This window comes from Lissotriton vulgaris, chromosome 6 (assembly GCF_964263255.1).
Source record: "Lissotriton vulgaris chromosome 6, aLisVul1.2, whole genome shotgun sequence".
NCBI classification, from domain to species: domain Eukaryota; kingdom Metazoa; phylum Chordata; class Amphibia; order Caudata; family Salamandridae; genus Lissotriton; species Lissotriton vulgaris.
This window is the reverse complement of record NC_141694.1, coordinates 880859818-880879660: the sequence shown is the minus strand read 5'-3', so window position 1 is coordinate 880879660 and position 19843 is coordinate 880859818. Positions and strand designations below refer to the sequence as shown.

The 19843-nt window shown below is 47.2% G+C and overlaps 1 protein-coding gene across 1 annotated transcript in view; it reads right to left on the bottom strand.

Moving 5' to 3' along the window:
- Nucleotides 1–19843, bottom strand: part of SYNE1 (spectrin repeat containing nuclear envelope protein 1) — a 2319318-nt gene that overhangs the window by 1031826 nt on the left and 1267649 nt on the right. Inside the window, exon 69 of the mRNA XM_086926873.1 lies at nucleotides 995–1165. Within this exon, the coding sequence (XP_086782999.1) occupies nucleotides 995–1165 (171 nt within the window). The remainder of the gene's footprint in view (nucleotides 1–994; nucleotides 1166–19843) is intronic.

Genomic DNA, 19843 nt, shown 5'->3' with positions numbered 1-19843 from the left:
TCTGGTTGTGTAATGTGGGGTGGGGGGCGATGGTTCAATAACCACAGGCAGTGATTAGCCCACAACATATGCCTGAATACGGCAAATATTTATGTACTGTTTTTAAAATGAGTAGCCCATGCAAACAACAAGGATTAGTTTTCCAGATCTCTAGAGAGTAAATAATCATCTTGCAGGTGTGCACTGAACACCATCATGAAACAGCAATTAAATCCCATCAGTCCCTCATCCCCTGTCTGATCAGGATATTCTTTTTCATTGGCCAGAATACACATGATTCCCTTCAGCACTGCTAAGTCTGGGAGAGGCTGTTCAGTGGGTCAAGGAGCTCCTATGATAGATCTCCAATTGAGCATTCCGTTCCGATCCTTTGCAGGAGCTTGGAGGCTCCCATAAGGGTACATGCAGCCAGAGAATATATATATCTATACAAGCATCGCCTCAACGGAGGAGCTTGCCCACCCTAAAAATGTGGGGTGAGACCACCACTCTGTCATTGTGTGCTGTACAGTTCTTGTAATCCTTCATGTGATGGTAGCATGAAATAAGGATTTTCTCATGTTGTTGTATCAACTCCCTATCATACATGTCTTTGTCTAATGTGGAATCTTGTGATCAGACGTAGGCTGAGGGAGGAAGACAGTTAGGCTATAACAGTTAAACTCTACAGTGAATATCGCCTCCACTGGACTTTAAGATCTTTAACTAGTGTTCCATGTGAGGCAGGGATAAAAAAGGTGGTAGGTTTTAATTTTACTGGCACTTCTTTTAAAGTAAGTATCACAGAATAACATCAGAAAGCAAAGTACATCATCAGTTCCTATGTTACAACTAGCAGTGAAATTTGCATTTGAGTTTCACTCTTTCACTGCTGTACATTGCTCATGTTAAATTTATCTTTTAGTGCAAATTTACTTTTCCTTTGCATACTTAGCAAGGTACAATATCTAATTTAATCTTAAAGAGTACAATCACACTGTTGGTTAAGACTAACCTCAATCTTCTTTGCCTTTTTTTCCATTGCAGTTTTTTCCAATCCGTCGATGCTGGAAGACACATTTTTTAAATTCTTTTCAGCTTCTCTATACCAATCACAGTAGACCCTGAGCGCTCCTTCAGAATCTTCAATGCTTCTGATCTCTTCATCAAGACACTTTATTTGTTCCTAATAAAGAAGGCAATTTCCAAGAGAGAATTTTATTTGAAAATATGTCCATGTTTATAAATATACGGGCTCCTAATGCACTATACAGTCTTCATCAAATTCTTACTTCATCCAGTTCTCATGCCAACCTCTTTGCTTTTACACAAATATAATATTCATAGTATATATTGGAGAAAGTACAGAAAAACTAATTGAAAGTAAAGATTTTAAAAGCAGGTTAGGATTATAACAGTAAGCTAGATGTTATATTTTTACATAATAATGCTGTTTGGAGAGGAGGAGCTACGTCAGCAAACAAGATGGCTGCATAGGCTCCCGGCTCCGCCGACCTCCGTAACCCGCCACAATATCCTGTACATTATCCTGATTTTACGCCTGGTCTCTGTGTGCATGAACTGTTCCACACTCCGATGGTGAAATCCGGAAACTTTTATCGGCTTGTTTTTGACGACGTTCCGTCGAGTTGAAGTTTGCGGCCTACTCCAGCGGTGAAGCCGGGGCCTCGAGTACTTTCACAGCCGGGCTGCAGTGCAACAACATCGGCCGGGAGACCCAGGATGGGTCCGGTCAATCGGAGTGGAGGCTTTGTTTAAGCCCGAATTTGGCGGCGATCGTTTCTATTGCTCAGCATCGATGGAGGAGTGATTCTGCTTGCTGTTGGCTGCGGGTGGGGGTCCCCGTCCCGCAAACCCGGTATTGGGCCCGCCGGGGTTCGGTGGTTCGGGGTCTCTGGCTGGCGGCCTTAACCGGGTAGACTGTGGCTGCGAATAAAGACCGGTCACCCTCCGCATCGGCACGTTCGTGAACCTGTTTGTCCCCCCCGAGGATGCCAGATTCACCCGGGGAGGTGATTGTGATTGGTGCCGCGCATGAGACTATGGATCGAACGGTGCATGAGCCATCGCTGAGGTCAATACTAGCAGAAATGTGGGCGTTTTGCTCACATGTGGATGTCTTATTGAGCAAATTGGACACGCGCCTATCTGAGATGCTCCTGGTGGAACCGGACCCAGCCTTACTGTTGGAACAGGAATCTGCAGCCATTCAAACCGCGGCCATTTTGACTCCATGCGAGAACCCCGTGAGGAAACAAGTATTAGAACCATCGGATGGTGCCCTGGGAGACGGTGTTCCCGAGGATGTTATTGTATTGCCGAACCTTCCACCACTATCGACTTTGGAGATATCAAAAGGCGTTCCCCTCCCGGAAACTTTTGTTTGTGACTTTCCATTCATTTTGTGGTCATCTTCTCCTTTCTTGGTGACTCTACGACTCCTGTGCAGGATACATTGGGACTGTTCATCTATGAGGGAGAGTTCTTCTGCGTCTGAAGTTCTTGTGGACTCACTGCCTGCGAGTCGCCATGGATTGACTCTTGATGACTCTCTTCTCCTTTATTACTTCTTTGTGTGCCTTTGGGTCTCGCCGGGGGGGGGGGGGGGGGGGGGGGGGGGTTGTGTGCTTGTTCGGAAGGGCCAAGGTTAAGATCAACTAGGACTGGAAGGGTTGGAGTGCCTTTTACAAGTGTTCGACCTGCAACTGTTTGATCTAAGAGGCTGGGCGGTGTATCACGGTACCCTCTAATTTCTTATATAGTGTTGTCATACGTTTGTCTTTTAGTGATCGGGGTGGCTGTTTCTGGCGGGGGGACTAAAGGGGCTGGGAGTCCATATGGATAAGCCCTCCTCCACTCTTTTTCCTACCTTCAGGGTTTTAGTTATTAGGGGCAACAGGCACGCTGCTAGTGGGGTCAGGCTGTAGCCATTTGCAGGGGTGCAGGGTGGGGGGCTGGAAAGGGGTTTTTTATTTTGCCTTTTTTCTATTTCTATGGCCTTTCATTTCCTCCTCTTTCTTTCCTTAAAGGATCAGTATAGCTACGAATCATTCGGATTCTTATCGTGTGCTTGTATTTAGTGCTTATGCTTTTATGATATCCTGATTCCCGGGCGGGCAGGCCCTGAGAACTGGCGCAACATTTAATGTATATTGTGTTGTCGTTTGTACTGATTTATATACTTTGGCGCTAATACTCCATTATAGCGGTTATTACATGCATATCCTGTCTATTACCCTGTCCCCCGCATTCTTCTGTTTGATTGTATGGCACCTGATCCTCTCTTATATAATATAAAATGGAACCTCTGTCTCATCCTGGAACCCAGTTGTGCATTCTAATACAAGTTTTATCCTGAATCGCTGCCGGACCTCTGGGTTGTCGGCTGATGAGCTGTGTCGTACTGTGATATTGGCGGTCTTAATTTGTCTAGCGGCCGGCCCCAGCGGTTGTAGGCCCATGCTTGTATTTTTATTGAATGCTAAAATAAAGGTTTTTCACAAAAAAAAAATGCTGTTTAACTTGTTTTTCACTCAAGTAAACCACATCAAACAAGTCACTGTAATTCCGTATAAAACATTATACAGACATCCTCACTAGAGATAAATGTATACTAATAGCCTAAGTTCTTCTATTCCTTTGCCCAACCGAAATCATTCATGTTCAATATGGGCAGCCATATACAGCGCTACCATGTAATGTCTAGGCAGTGACAGCACTCTTGAGAAAATGCAAGCAGTTGCTCTCTGACCCTAAGAATGGGATAAACCAACAGCTCCTAAATAAAAAAGTATACAGAATCTAAGAGCTAAATATTCCTGTTTATGAATGCATGTGGCAATCATATATCTACTACATGGACAGCACAGTAATACCGATGTACATAAATAGGCTATTGTCAAGATTGTCCGTATAAGAACAAGTTACTTACCTTAATAACGTTTTTTTCTGGTGGATACAGTATCTGCATGTGGATACCACACTTTTTGAATTACCCCATGAGCAACACTCCACAGCAACTTTCCTCCATAGCTCTCCCACATCGACAAGGACGTCACAATGGAACGGCTCCGATGCGACTCCGCATGACATCATCAGAGCCATAAGAGGACCTCTTTGGTGTGCTGACGTCAGTTTCACCCATTATTTCTGTGTCTTCAAGGCGAACGGGTGAACTGACAAAATGTTCACAAGTATACTTAGTACACAAAACCAATTGAAGCCGGAAATTCTAAAATATAGACATTTCCTAGAGACAAGCATCACATTATTCAAATTATTCCAAGAATAAAATATATAAATTTCATGGTAATCATTTTTCGGTATGAACAGGCAGGCAACAGGGAGGCGGGTCGGTCAGTGAGGAACCCACAGGGAGATACTGTATCCTCCAGAAAAAAACATTACAGAAGGTAAGTAACATCTGCCTGGGGATTCCTCACCTTTTGAATCAAATCCCCAAGCATTCCCACTCCTGGCGGAGGGTGCCTGCCTACCAATATCAAAAACTCTTGCAGCACAGAACGTGCAAAATGGCCGTCCCTCCTCACCTCTGAGTCTAAGCAATAGTGCTTCGCAAAAGTGTGGAGGGAGGCCCAAGTTGCAGCCTTGCAGATGTCCACAACAGGTGGTGGTTTGTTCTGTACATCATTACCAGTGACTTTGTGATCTTTGTTTTCTGATTAATTTGGATACTGTTATCAATTTTTGTTATTAATTTACATTTTGTTATCAATTCTTGTGATTAGCTTGGTTTCATTGGCCCATGTACTGATTGCTGAATACAATATAAGATGGACTATTAGATGCAAGAATGTGTTTACTAAATGTATGTGTCCAATAAATAATCATTCACATAATATATATTTTTTATAAAATAAAAAAAAGGCAAAAAAAGTTTGCCAATAAAAATAATATTATTCATAAGTTTGATCTATGAATTATTTTTCTTTTGTGCTAACGCATAGATTGTTTTATGTACCCATGTACGAAACCCGGTGCTTTTGTTCATTTTTCTAAACTAGTAATTCCCTGCTAGGGTTTATCCTATATTAGATGTCCACAACAGGGAGACCTCTAGCTAAAGACGGAGAAGAAGACTTAGCTCTGATGGAATGAGCTTCAGGGTGCTCCTCCTTGGCCAGAGGATGATCCACCTGGGTAGAGTTTTTTTGTGCCCAGCCCTGCCCTTCATCTTGCCCACATATGTAATGAAAAGTTGGTCATCCAACCTGAACTCCTAAGTCTTGTCCAGGTAGAATCTGACCACCCTCTAAGGGTCCAGGCGACGAAGTCTCTCCTCCTCCTTAGAAGTGTGAGGGGGAGGATAGGAAGTGGGTAAAGTAATGGATTGCCTTGGGTGAAAAGGAGTGACCACCTTAGGCAGGAAAGCAGCTCTGGTCCTAAGAACCATCTTATCCACATGAAATTAGGTAAATGGAGGCTTGAAGCCAAGAGCCTGCAGCTCATTCACCCTCCTAGCAGAAGTGATTGCAATCAGAAATGTTGTCTTAAACGCCAAGAACCTTAAGGGACAACTATGTGATGGTTCAAAGGGAGACCCCATCAAGGAAATGAGAACCAAATTCAAATCCCACTGAGGCATGATGAAGGGAGTGGGAGGAAACCTATTGGTGAGACCCATAATGAATATCATAACTATGGGAGATTTAAACAAAAAGGGTTGATGTGGTAAACAGAGAAATGCCGACAAGGTAGACAAGTAGCCTTTAACAGTAGCTGATGCACAACCCTGTTGAGCCAGGGAAAGAGAGAAAGTCGGAATATCAGACGAATGGGCTTGCACAGGATTAATCGATCTCTCTCCACACCATTTAACAAACTTGGCCCACCTACCAGAATAGACAGATTTGGTGGAGTATCTTCTGGCCGATAAACACTGCCTGCGGTGGCACCACTGGTGGACCCTCATGTGCCAGCGTGTATGATTAACCAACAATGTGAAAGTACGCATCCAGCAAATCAATAGACACTATCTAGTCTTCCTGCTGCAATGCCAGAAGAACCTGAGCCAGGGACAACATCTTGAACTTCTCCGCTTGAGTTAAAAATTCAAGACCCTGAGGTCTAGTATGGATCTCAAACGACCATCCTTTTTGGGAATCAGAAAGTACCGTGAGTAGCATCCCTGACCCCTTTCCTGCTCCGGAACCACCTCTATTTATTGTACCATTTTGCAGTAAAGAAAGACCTCTTGCTGTAGTAGCAACAGGTACATTGCTGAGCACCAACCCTGACGGTGGGAGTAGGAGGAACTCCCAGAAGGGTAGGGCATACCCCTTCTCCACAAGGTTCAACAACCAGAGATCTGAAGTAACAGACCTCTTTCCATTGAAAATGGGACACCCGTCTTCCCACGGGACCAAAATGCTCTAGGATGGAGGAGCAGGAGCTGCTTCCCTGCCATACCAGTTGGATTGCCAGGAGAGGTGGGAGGAGGAGGAGGAGAAGACTTGCTGCTGAGTGGTGCCTTGTAGACGGCCTCTACCTTTCCCCTTGTATGACATGCATAGAGGGTTCGCCTGTTGCTGCTGTTGCGACTGTTGCTGCTTGGCTCAAAAGGATAAAGACCTGCCAAAAGCACGAAACCTACAGTATTCTAAACCCCTGGACTGGAGACCAACAATCTTGCTGTGGCTCTGCTGTCTTTAAAGCACTGTAGCACCAAGTCCGCTTTGTCACCTAAAATACGAGAACCATCAAAAGGCAAGTCCAATAGGATACACTGATTATCCTGTGAAAACCCAGACCCCCATAGCCAAGCATGCCTCCTGGTTGGAACAGAGGAACCCTTTACAGTGGCAACAGAGTCCGCAGGGTCCATACCCGATTGAATGACCAGGCAGGCCACAGCTTGAGTATAAGAAACTACCTCCAAGAAATGTCCCTGGACTTCTTCCGGAAGCTTTGGGAGTACCTCCGTCACCGAGTCCATCTGAGCAAGGATATAGAGACCCAACAGGCATATCGCATTTGTCGACTTTAGAAACATACTAGCCAAAGAGAATACTTTCTTTGCAGATTGCTCCATTCTTTTGCATTCTCTATCTGCAGTCGTAGATGGGAATGAGCCTGCAGAATGTTTAGAGGAGCACGATGCTTGGACTACCAAACTCTCTGGTGGCAGGTGGGTAGATATGAAATCAGGATCTCCCGGAGCCACATTAGACCTCCTCGCCACAGAACTGGACACTGCAGGAGCAGTCATTGGTTTCTGCCACACTTCCAAGATAGGCTCAGTCATAGCCTCATTAAAAGGTAGGAAGGGTTCTGAGACAGAAGAACGGGAATGAAACATCTACATTAAGATGTTTGATTTGAGTTCTGTAGTAGGCATTGGCAAACCTAGCAGATCCACTGCCTTCCTAATTACAGAATGATATGAAGACCCCTCTTGCGTTGGAAGGCCTTTTGGTGAGGAGAGCTCCCATTCAGGAGATGTATCCAGGCCACTAGACTCCTGCTGGTCCTCGAACCCTTGTACAGGGTCAACAATCTCATTCTCTTCAGCCTATTCCTGCTGCTTTTGATACTCATCCTTCTATCATCCTTTGAGCTTCCCTTCTGGACCTCACTCTTGGACCAGCATCGGCAGCGCCAGACATGGCACCAAAGACTTTGGGACCGGTGTTGATAGAAGTTCGATCGCGATAGTAGAAGACCTCAGACAAGGTTGTGCCGGCATCAGGCCAGAGGCAGACGGAATCGGAAAGGCTTCGTCCAGCTGCACTCTTCCCTCCAGGGACTGCACCGGCGTCGAGAACCTCGGTGTCGGGAGAGGCCAACTCCCCAGAGGCATTGGCATAAAAGGCATGAGAGGTGCCTGAGGGAATGAGGTGGCAAGCCTCCCAGGGAGTATGCCAGCAGACCCATGGGGCTAACCGGCACACCAGCAGGGTTAGCCGCTCTGGCAAACAAGCCAAACATTGCATTGAGGAAATGCGAAGTATCTGTAACTGGAGTAGGGAAGGCAGGGTTTCCTGGATCCGGTGCTGTGGGCTCTGAGACGGTCAAGGAGGCAACCTAATAGGCCCCGGTTGCGGCCCAGGATGGAGTGGCGAGCCGTGGAGGCGTTGTTTCTCTTGGCGCCGGGGAAGCTCATGGAGCCAGAGACTGGGCTGGAGGCACCTGAGGAGAAGGAGAGACTTTGTCCCTGCGGTGACGTTGGAGAACCAGAGACCCCGACTTTGGTGTCCCATCCTTTGACGAATGACGTCAAGATCCATGGCACCTCTTCTTTCTATGTTTCCTCTACAACTTTGAGGTATGCGCAGTCGGTGACTTGGACCAGGACCTCGACCTCTTTTCAGTTTTTTGGTCAAGGCTATAAATAGCTTGGCCTCCCTCTCCTTTAGGGCCTTTGGATTCATGGCCGTGCATGATGAACACTCCCCGATGTCGTGGTTCGATAAGAGGCCCCACAAACAATCTTCATTGGTGTCAGTAATCGACATCTGACCACCACATTCCCTGCATGACTTAAAAACAGACTTCCTCTTGGTAGGCATGAACGCTGCTACAATTATAAGAAGTACTTGCACAAAGAAACTCCCAGAAATGGAGAGCCCAGAAAAAACAGTTAGGCATCGACGACACGGAAAAAAGGGAACTGACATGAGCACACCGACAAGGTCTTCTTATGGCTCCAAAGACGTCACACGGAGTTGCGTGCAGAGCTGTTCCATTGTGATGTCCTTGTCGACGTGGGAGAGCTATGGGGTAAAGTTTCCATGGAATGCTGCGCATATGGAAATTCAAAAGGTGAGGAATCCACAGGCAGATGTAGCCATCAGAATGATTGCATATTGTTGTTATTGAACCATTTTATCAGTGCTGAAATACTTTCAACAATTTTACTAAACGCTAAAATGTAGAACACACCAACAGGTATTCAGAACACTCTGATACATGGTCTATTGTAGGAAACAGGAGGGGCATTAGTATCAGTCAGAAAAACAGCATCAAGACAGTAGACACACAAAAGATGTGTATCATAGCCTGTTTTGCATTATACAATGCTATGCCATGCACTTTCCTCATTTTCCGGAATCCGACCTGGGACTTTGCAATGAGAACAAAAAGTGGGTAAGGTTCTTATTTTGTCTTCTAGTTTTTGTACCATAAATCAGTAAGAACTTTATTTATTTTTTGTACATCAGATATTAGGCAATGAAATGAAAATACACAGAATAAGAAAATTCTTTCCTATGACAAATAATGTACAATTTTTGTAAGATTGAGATGTACCTAGTATTGGCAGCAAGCGAAACCAGTGTTGCAGCCTAACATGGCAAATGGTTGCCAGGTGAGTATGGAGTTACCTCATTTGCTAAAACATTGTGGTATTAAACTTTGTGGCTGTATGTGTCAGAGTCATTATAATATTTCCTAGATGTACCCATTTAATACAAAAGAGATGTATCTATCATATTCTGGTGAGACAACCGGGAAATATTTTGTATTTAAACATGTGGTAAGGAAAATGTTATTTTCCCTATAGACATCTGTTCACATTCTCTGCATACTCCTACCACTTAGTGTATATTCCGGGTTTTGCTTGTATGCAGCTTTGGCAGCAAGATGGAGCTTATGGAGGCATAGGCTAGGCCTGACTTTCGAAGATGGAACTAGAAGCCAATAATATCTTGGACTGCAGGTGTCAGGGGGCGTAGCTAGCTATGCTGTAGTAGACACATCTTTTCCACTTTGCTGCACAGCACGCATATGCGGTAGGTCTGCAGGACTCTTGAAGTATATTGAAACATTCCTAAGGGAGAGCCAGGTAACCTTGGTGCCTGACCTGACCTTGGGTTCCTGATGAGAGGTCTGGCCTATTGGAGAGGTTCTTGTGTGGGCTTATCGACATCTTGAATAGGGCTGTGTATCAAGGTTGCCAGGCCTGATTTGGGGTCTACTTCGATGAGGGTCTGAGATGTTTGCAGCATCTTCCGAATCACCATTGGAAGGAGATGGTGAGGTGGAAAAGCATAAGTAAAGATTCCTAACCATTTGATCAATAGTGCATTGCCAATGGACTGTGGATGTGGGTATCTGGGGGTGAAGTGTGGGCAATTTGCAATCCTGGGGGATAGTGAAGAGATCTACATCTGGAGTGCCCCAATGAGCGAGGTATTGATGCAGGAACTGGGTGTGGAGTTCGCACTCATGGAATTGTTGATGTGTCCTACTCAGCCGGTCCCCTAGGTTGTTGTCCACCCCATGTAGGAACTCTGCTATCAGGCGAATTTGGTGGTAGAACGCCCAATGCCGGATTGCCTGAAGTAGCAGAGAAAGAGAGAAGGAGCGAGTGACCCTTGCTTTTGTGAGTAGCACCTGGCGGACATTTTGTCTGTCCAGATGAGAAATACTTTGCCTTGGATAGGTGGTAGGAAAGCCTTCAGAGCAAGCATACTGCCAGAAACTCGAGGTAGAGGATGTTAGCGGCTCTGTTGCTGGGGTATTCGTGTACCCTGCACTGTGACTTGATTGAGTTGCGATCCCCACCCAGTTTAGAGGGCATCCTTGGTGATGGTGACTTGTGGAATGAGGTCTAGGAAAGGCCAGCCCTACAGCAAGTTGTACTGTTTCTCCACCGCAAACAACGATCGGCAGTGGCCTTTAACAACATTAGATTGTCCATCTAACCCTCCGCAAGGGACCATTATGCTGAAAGGCACTGTTATAATGGACATAGACTAACATAAGATGGATAGCGGTGTCCAGGATGTGCTGGGAGCAACTGGGGCTGCATTGGAGAGGTTACCCAAGAACCCCAAGCCGAACCAGAACTACTAACTGTGCACCTGGGAGGGACCAACCTGGCACAGTTGGGGAGAAAGAAACTTATGGGTGCATCAAGAACAACTTAACCTGGGTCTTCAGGCTACTTGGCACCACCAGATTGATATGATCTGACATTGTGACGATAACTGAGTTCAATACCAAACCTAGGAAGGGTTGGATATGCAAGGGTTGAAGATGTGGCTTGGCCACATTTATGGTGAACACAAGACTGTTGAGAAGCGAGATGATCGCCTGTGTGTGCTGTAGACACTTTTGGCAGCAGCAGTTTTGAATAGCCAGTCATCAAGATAGAGAAAATGTGGATACTTTCTCTCATCAAGTGGGTGTTAATCGCTGCCAGGAACGTGGGGAAGATCCTTAGGGAAGTGGTGATGCCAAGGGAAGTACTTTGAACTGATAATGTCAGCTACTTCAAGAACAAGTTACTTAAGTTTGATAACGACTTATCTGGTAGAGACTCTATCTAGCCGCAGAATCCTTACCACAGAATTATCCCTATGAGTTAGACTGGATCTGGACATTTTCAAAGCAGTAACCATGAGTGCCGTTAGGTGGGGTCATTCGGTTTTGCGTGGCATCGTTGGCGTCATCCATGCTGAAAGGACATGCGCTGTGCCTATATAGACGCCACTCTGGTGCGCTAATGTCAGTTTTTTTTCACGACTATCCATGCCAGGAGCACAGAGACAAAAAGAATACTGACTACTTGTGTGGAAAACTAGGGCCCTGAAAACAGAAAACAGCCCTGTCCCTGGAAATCCATTTGCAGATTGGGGAGGATGGGTAGGTCAGTAAGGAATCTGTTGCTAGATAGATTCTGTACCAAATAAGGTGCTACTAAAGTTTAGTAACTTGTTCATCTGATGGAGATTTCTAGCAGCAGATTCCTTACCTTAGAATAGATACCCAAGCAGTACCTCCCCAGAGGTGGGTCTGCTAAACTGATTCATACTAAGAAGTCCTGCAGGGTCGAATGAGCAAAGTACCCATCCCTACGGACCTGACTGTCCACGCAGTAGTGCTTCATGAATGTGTGTAGAGAAGCCCACGTTACTGCCTGGCAGATATCCAGGACCGGAACTCTGTGTGCTAACGTAGTATTCACAGCCTTAGCTCTGGCGGAATAAGCATGCAGACCCTCAGAGGGTTGCTTCCTGGCCAATGCGTAGCAGATCCTAATGCCTAGCACGATCCATCAAGAGATGGTCCGCTTCTGCAAAGCCTATCCCTTGTCCATTCCAACATACCCCAAGAAGAGTTGGTCTTTCACCCGGAACACTTTTGTGCGTTCAAGGTAGAACAGCAACGCTCTTTTTAGGTCCAGTCGGTGCAGTCGCTCCTCTTCCTTAAGAGGGATGTGGGGAGCGTAAACAGTAGGGAAGGTGATGAACTGGCTTACTTGAAAAAGTGTAACCATTTTTGACAGAAAGGAAGCTATAGTGTGAAGAACCAGCTTGTCTGGGTAGATATTCAGGTACAGAGGCTTGAATGATAAAGCCTGAAGCTCACGGAACCTCCAAGCAGATGTTATTGCCACCAGCAAGGCTGTCTTGATAGTAAGGAGCCTGGGAGGACAGTTGTGCAAGGGCACAAAAGGAGCGCACATCAAGATCGTCAGGACTAGATTAAGGTCTCACTGAAGCATGATGAAGAAAATATACATGCAAACCTTTCAATAACCTATGTATAATATGTATTCCAAGGTAAGTACCTGATCTGCCACCCAGCCATCTTTGAGTTTGAGTTTCCAACCTCCTTAACCTTCTTTTACGTAACTCCTTTCCCACTGACCTATGTCGCTGCAACAGTTCTTTTTGTTGGGTGTGGGTTGGTCTCAGTCTCCGCGACGCTGGTACTGAAATTATACTGGGCATGGTTGCTCACTGCCTTTTAATAGGGGCTTAGATGCCTTTGGGGTGAATTTCTCGATTCGGCACAGCCTTCCCATTTGTCAATAGGATTTGCGTTTTTTGCACCTGTTTTGGCACTGTTTCTTCCCACAACCCCTTTCTTCTGCTTTAGGGGCGGAGATGCCATTTCCTGGCCATTGTCCCTTCGGGACCCACAATCCGGGGCCTTGACAAGTTCAACATGCCGGTTCCTTCATTCCCCTTCGTATGCAGGCCTCTGTTATAAACTTTGCACATGGCCACTCCCATTCTAAATTGAAACACTACAGCTGGATTGTATGTGGATATCTTTGGCTGCAGCTTTATTATCATAAAGGTTGAACAATATGTACCCTGCTTCAACCTTGCTGGGACCATAAATCATCCTGCATATCCGCCAGTCATAAAATGTTACTTTTCAATTCTAACTGGTCTCATAAATCAAAGTCACGCCCTTTAGGCTACACTCTCATCATAAATCAATGCCATCAATCAAAACAGACAGGAGTAAAGCTGGCTAGTCACCATGTCATAAATTATGTCATAAATCAACATACGGGAATATTGTTGCCTTGTCACAAAGTCATAAATCACGGCATAATCATTCTGACTTTTCTTGTTGTCAACTGGAGTCTTTGAGCTGGAGTTTTACCATCTGCGCTGGGGGGGATAATTACACAATCTTTTTCGGTCTAACTCGCTACCTTCGCCTACTCACTGAAGTATTCCAGGCACCTCAAGTTGAATAGGTCATGCCTAATGGGTTCCCATCCATTTGCCCTGCAATATTTGGACACCGTCAAGTCAGGCTTCTTCCTTCATTATTACAGGCACCGGTGGACCAGGCCCCCTCCACTTCTGCGTGGGCACAATTTCAGATCATATCAATTTGGGGGTGCCAAGTAGCCTGGAGACCCAGGTTAGGTTGTGCTTGATGTGTCCCATAAGTTCCTTTCTCCCCAACTGTGGCAAGTTGTTCCCTCCCAGGTGCACAATTAGTAGGTCCGGTTCGGCTTGGCGCTCTTTGCATAATCTCTCCAATGCAGTCCCAGTTGCTCCAAGCGCACCCTGGACACCCCTATCGCTCTTATGGTAGACTTCCTGGGTCTGGGAAGGCCTGCTCGTCCCACCGTGCCCACGATTCTTGGTCTTCCGAGTGAACCCGTGACCCACAATCCACACTGTTGTCTATCGGTTTCCTGCCAAGACATAAGTTGAAAACTTGCTGCACAGAAGGCGTGATGCAGTTGTGTGCGCGTTAGGGTGGGGGTGGGGGAGGGGGCAGTGTTAGCTTTAGTGCCCCACTTACTTGCTGGATTCTAACATATAGCTTGTAGACTGAGTAGCACCGCCTGCCTGTTACTTTGATGCCATCAGTGGTAACACCCATCCTTGCTGCTGTTGTTGCAGCCCTAATGTGTAATGCACGCATGCCGAACTCTGCCAACAGCAGATCTGCCTTGGTGAGTGGAATCCTGAGCACTGCCTGGAACTGAAACCTTCTATGGCACTCCCCACCGCTGTGCTTGTACAAGGGGTCCTCTCTGGCAGGACTGATCACCCAATATTCCGGCACCCAGTGAACTGGGCACAGATATTTGGCTGACAGAAACTGCATTTTTACCAGTGCCCTTTTGCTGTTGGTTTGTTTTGGACCTCCTCAGCGATACCTCAACCAACATGCCTTGTGTAATGTAATGTAATGTAGTGTAATGGTACTTGTATAGCGCACGAATCACCATGAGGCATCTCAGCGCTTGTACGAATACCGCTGAGGAACCCTTCCTGGCCTTTCCCTGTGAAGTGACAACTCCTGGGCACCCCCAAGGTGAAGCCAGGCATCCTAGCGTTGTTGGGGCCGTTGTGGAGATTAAGCAAGCTATTGCCCAGAGTTGCAGAGAAGGACCCATGATTAGAATAGGCACCGAGGCGAGAATTATCAGGTCCGGGGAAATTGAGTCCCAGAGCCGCCGAGGCGGGAATTGAACCCTGGTCCCGGGCCAGACCTCTGCATCAGGGTCTGCCGCTCTAACCATTGAGCCACACTTCTCCACTTCTTCTTCTTGTGCCCAACTGTATGTTGCATTCTTGGAGGCAGACCCCGCTGTCTCCTATTAGATGGGGCCACCAGCTTGCTTACTCCTAATGCCCCAAAGAAACCTAGTGTAAAGGCTGCCCTGAATAATGTAACCTCTGATGCGTTTGAGCAAATGTCTGGTAGGACCGTACCCAGGCATGCCACGGTGTTGAAGTCAATGGGCCGCCTCTATTCTTCCCTTTTCCCTTCCAGGTGCTGCCATCCCTTCACCGCTGCTTTGAGGTAGTGCGAAGTTGTGGGATATTACCTAGTGAAAAGTTTGGAGAAGTCGGCTATGGCCGCTATGTGTGCTTACGCCTATGATTTAGTTTTATTTTGAACAAAAGTCCACTATATGAATTGTTCTGCAGCTGCTGCTGTGCTCCGTGTGTCCTTAAATGACTCTAGCCTTGTCACACTCTGAAATGTCCTTTTATATGTGGTGTATCTTTGTGCTGACTTAGATGCCAGGGTGTGCTCTACCAGCTGGGACAGGCCACATCTGCCAGGGCCTAGAACTCCTCTGGGAAAGGGGACATAGCTTTCTCCACTGTGGGGAACAGCTGCCTGAAATTTCCCGTCTGGAATCGAGAGAGTGCATCAGCATAAGCATTATTGTCCCCTGGGACACACCTCGCACCCACTTACAGATTGTCTGCCAACTGTAGCTTCACCAAACGCATTAACAGCCTAAACACCTGTGGACACCTGGCGGTCCTGGAGTTTAGTGCATGTACCACGGCCTGTTTGTCTGATCATAACATCAGCTTCATGTTGCACATCCTTGCTCGCCAAATTGTCAGTGCCTTTATTATGGGAAACATCCCCAGGAAAGATATGTTCTTGGTCACCCCTGTTGATGTCCATTCTTCTGGCCACCTCCTTGCACACCACTTGTCTCCCAGTATTGCTCCAAAACCCAGGCTGCCTCCGGCATCTGTATACAGTGCTATCTGTCTGTCTGAGATCCAGCATTCCCTTCCCCCTATTGAAATCTTTATGGAAGGTTAGCCAGGTCATCAGATCTTCGGTCGCACCTGCGCTTAGCCTGGCGAGGGGGTGCTTCTTGCGCAGCCCCCTAGTCAACCGTGTGAGGCGCCTTGAAAATACTCTCCCTGCTAGGATTACCCTTGCAGCAAAGTAGACTTTTCCTATCAGTTTCTGGAGTTCTCCCAATGCAGCCTTCTCCTTCCCCACTAGAGGCTTAATTCTATCTGTTATATCTTTAACTTTCTCCTCTGGGATAGCTGATTTGCCAGCGACTGAGTCTAGCTCAATGCCCAGAAACACCATTCTGGTTGCCTGCACCTTTGTCTTGTCAGCGGCCAGTAGCACCCTTAAGCTGGCCGTCAGTTGTTGGAAAGAGCTTAACATGCTTCCACACTCCATCCACTTTGGAGTCATCTAAGTAATGGAGTTTACCCCCCTGTGGGTGCTTTGTGTGTAGCGTCCACTCCAAGAAGGTGCTAAATTGTTCAAAATAGGCACAGGGTATGGACTACCCCATGGGTAGAGCTTTATCAAAATATGTCTCCCCTCAAACAGGAAACCCAACAGGTGGTAGCCTTTGGGGTGCACTGGGAGGAGCCTAAACGCAGATTCAATGTCCGCCTTTGTCAACAAGGCCCCTGTCCTGCTGCTCGCAGTAAATAAATGGCATCATCCACTGATGCATAGCCACCTTTGCAGTGCTCAGGTTTGATCCCATCATCGACTGACTCTCCCTCTGGGAAGGGTACGTGGTGTTTTAGTCTGTATTGACCTTGTTCCTTCTTGGGTACAACCTCTAGGGGGGCAATCACTAGGTCTGGAGGATGCACTGCACAGAAGCGGCCCTCCACCCTGCCCAGCTCTATCTCTTTTAGAATCTTTTTGCGCACTATCTCCAGGTGCTTGAGTGCTGAAAGAAGGTTTTTGACTTCACCTGTCCTGATGGGCCCTGTCACTGGAATTATTAAACCTTTCTCAAAGCCATCACATAGCAAGTGTGTGTCTGCCTTATTGTCGTATTGGTTAGCTAGCTGTCTTAGCCTATATGTATTAATGGAGGAGTGAACTAGCTGAAAGCCCCCCATGCATTTTGTATTCTAGCGTCCTCAGGGCTACTTCTTTCTCGCCTTCTTTTTCTTGTCTCTCTTTCTGTTGTCTCTACCTTTCTTGCAGTCAACTGCTGGGTGCCCCCCACAGGTGGAGCACACAGGCCTGAATTTACAAGCTTGGCCTCTAGTGCATTCATACCTGTCATACTTAAAACATATTGCTGAGGATCCTTTCCCTGTTACCCCCTTTCACTCTTGAGAAATGCTTCTGTTTAAAGAAGGATTTCTGTTCGTCTTGATGCCGCTTGAAGTGGCCCTTATGAAAGGACTGCTCGGGCACCCTTCTGGGCATGGGTGCCTGCCACCTTTTAATAGGGGCTTAGACGCCCTGGGGGTGAATTGTTAAATCATGCATGGCCATCCAATTGGCTGCTGAGATTTGCGCCTTTTGCGCCTGTTTTGGCACAATTTCTTCCCTTCAACCCCCTTTCATCTGCTTAGGAGGCGAGGTGCCATTAGCTGGTCATTATCCCAGAGGGACACACATTCCTGGGCCTTGGCGAGTTTACCACGCCAGCCCCTTAAGCCCCCTTTGTGTGCGGGCCTCTGTTATAAGAGGGCAAACTATAAGGGTTTAGAGACTGCAGCTACCGGGGGTGGACTGGCCCAACCACTGGCTGCCCAAACCATGAGCTCTGTGAGAACCACGGTTCTCGGCCACGCAGAGGCAGGGAAGCTTGTTTGCCATGGTGGCTGGGCTGGTAAAGACACAACTGGAAGCCCCTTCCGTGGCCACGAAAGGAGCAAAAGGTAGACTGGGGATGGAGTGGGCCATTGAAATGCCTAAGGACTTGGCTTAAGCCCCCCTGTCCTTGATGCATTCCAGTGCTGAGTCTGCCTTGTCACCAAAGAGACAGGAGCCATCAAAGGGCATTTCCATAAGCGATGCTTGGGCATCCCCTGAAAAGCTGGTTGTTCTCAGCCAGGCATGGCGGCATAAGGCCACCATTGAGGAAACAGCTCTGCCTAGCGAGTCAGTGGTATCCAGTCCACATCTGATCCTGAACTTAGTTGCATCTCTCCCATCAGCAACAGCTTTTGAAAGTATGGTGCGTGCCTCCTCAGGAACCATGGGCAGCACCTGTGCCACTGAATCCCATAGAGCATGGGAGTAAGGGGCAAAAGGCATGCAGTCTTCATGGCTGATGGAAGTAAACATCTCTTGTCTAAGGTGTCCATTCTGTTGGATTCCCTATCCCACTGAGGGTAGGCTAAGGTCTAGAACGTTGGCCACCCTGCTCACCACCATTGAAAATGACGATCCATCCATAGCCATGATAGGGGGAGAAAGCACACCAGAGTCAAGTCCACTGACCTCGGTCAAGTCCTCACACCAGTCCCCGTTGGTATCTAAAGGCTGGGCTTCTTCAGGGTCCAGCATCCCCTCCTTATCCTCCGAGTTCTAGACTACAGGAATCGGGCTGAGGCTGCAGCCTAGAAGCCATGGTTCCAGTTGGCGCCGGAGTCTGTGTAAGACAATGCACCTCCGACTCTGTGTTGCAGCCGGAGTTCGAAATGGAGATGGCGCCACCAGAGGGTGCCTGGAGAGCTGGCATTGAGACAGGCATCGAGGAAGGTTGAGGTGGTACAACGGTGCCGGCCCAGATCCATCCGTGGATCCAAGGGGCCCGACTGGCGCTGGGGCGGGGATGCCGGCATGGAAGCTGTAGGGGTCCCTCCCGAATCAGAGGGGCCTAAAGGCATGCCAGCAGGAATGAGCCGCTCATGTATGAGGTGCATGGCCTCATAAAATTCTTGAAGTTAAGCGGGGTCACTCCGGCTCCCAGAAACTCAGGGAGGCACAGAGCCAGCCCATGGGCAGGTTCAACCGCAGAGCCCGGCCTCGAATGACAACACTCCCTTATCTCGTCTGAAGACCGCGACAGATGGGCCTAAGTGGAAGACTTTGAATGTGGCAAGGATCTTGGACTTCGAGACCAATCCCAGGACCTTCCTCTCAACAGGGATCAAGACCTTCGGACGGCAAGGAACTTGAGGGACTAATCCCTCAAGGCTTTGCGGTGCATGGTGCAGCAATCGGCACAGGTCTTCACGTCGCAGTTGCGCTTCAGAAACTAGAGGCAAACAAGATGCGGGTCCGGCACCAACATCTGCTGATCACAGGCGCCACAGGGCTTGAGGCCGGCCTTCTTAGAGACATCCCTGCCACATAGAAGAACTCTCAAAAAAGACATCGACAAAAGTAACATTAAAAAAACGAAGTCAAAAATTGGCTGGGGGTAGCTCTCTCCGGGTCTGTGCTGATTGGCGCAGAAAGAAAATAACTTATATCAGCGTACTGAGATGGCGCCTATATAACCATAATGCATGTCATTTCCGGCTCAGATGACACAATACAGAGCCAAACAACACCACCCACTAGCACACAGGGGTTCTACTCCCTAAACATTCTAAAATCCAGTCTAACGCCTGGGGAGAATAGTTAAAGAATCTGCGGCTAGAAGGTCTCAATCGAATACGAAGTGCAAGTAGAGTCGGTAGACAATGTGGATGAGGATGTAGGAATAGGCATCTGTAAGTATTAAAATTAATAGTGGGGGGAAACCCACCTCCAATAATAATAACTTTCATTTACGGGGCGACCCACTTAAGTCACTAATAAACCTGAGCTTAACCCTCTGGGAGCTTGGCCCAAAAGAAGTCAGGCTTACGTTAGAGATGAAGTATGTATGCAGTACTTAAACAGCATTAATATGACAACACAACAAGAAAAATCCCAAAGCAATTTAGAAAAATCGAAAATACTATCTAAATAAATGTTAGCATAAACTACAAAAATCAAATAAGTGGAACCAAAGATATGACTTTTGAAAGTCTGAATTAGGACCAAAGAGCACAAAGCGCACTGAGGATGGGGTCAAAGTCAAACATTTCAGCAGAACGCAATGGATCGCCGTTCGGATACAGTGACCTGGTTAGTCCTGCCCGGAAGT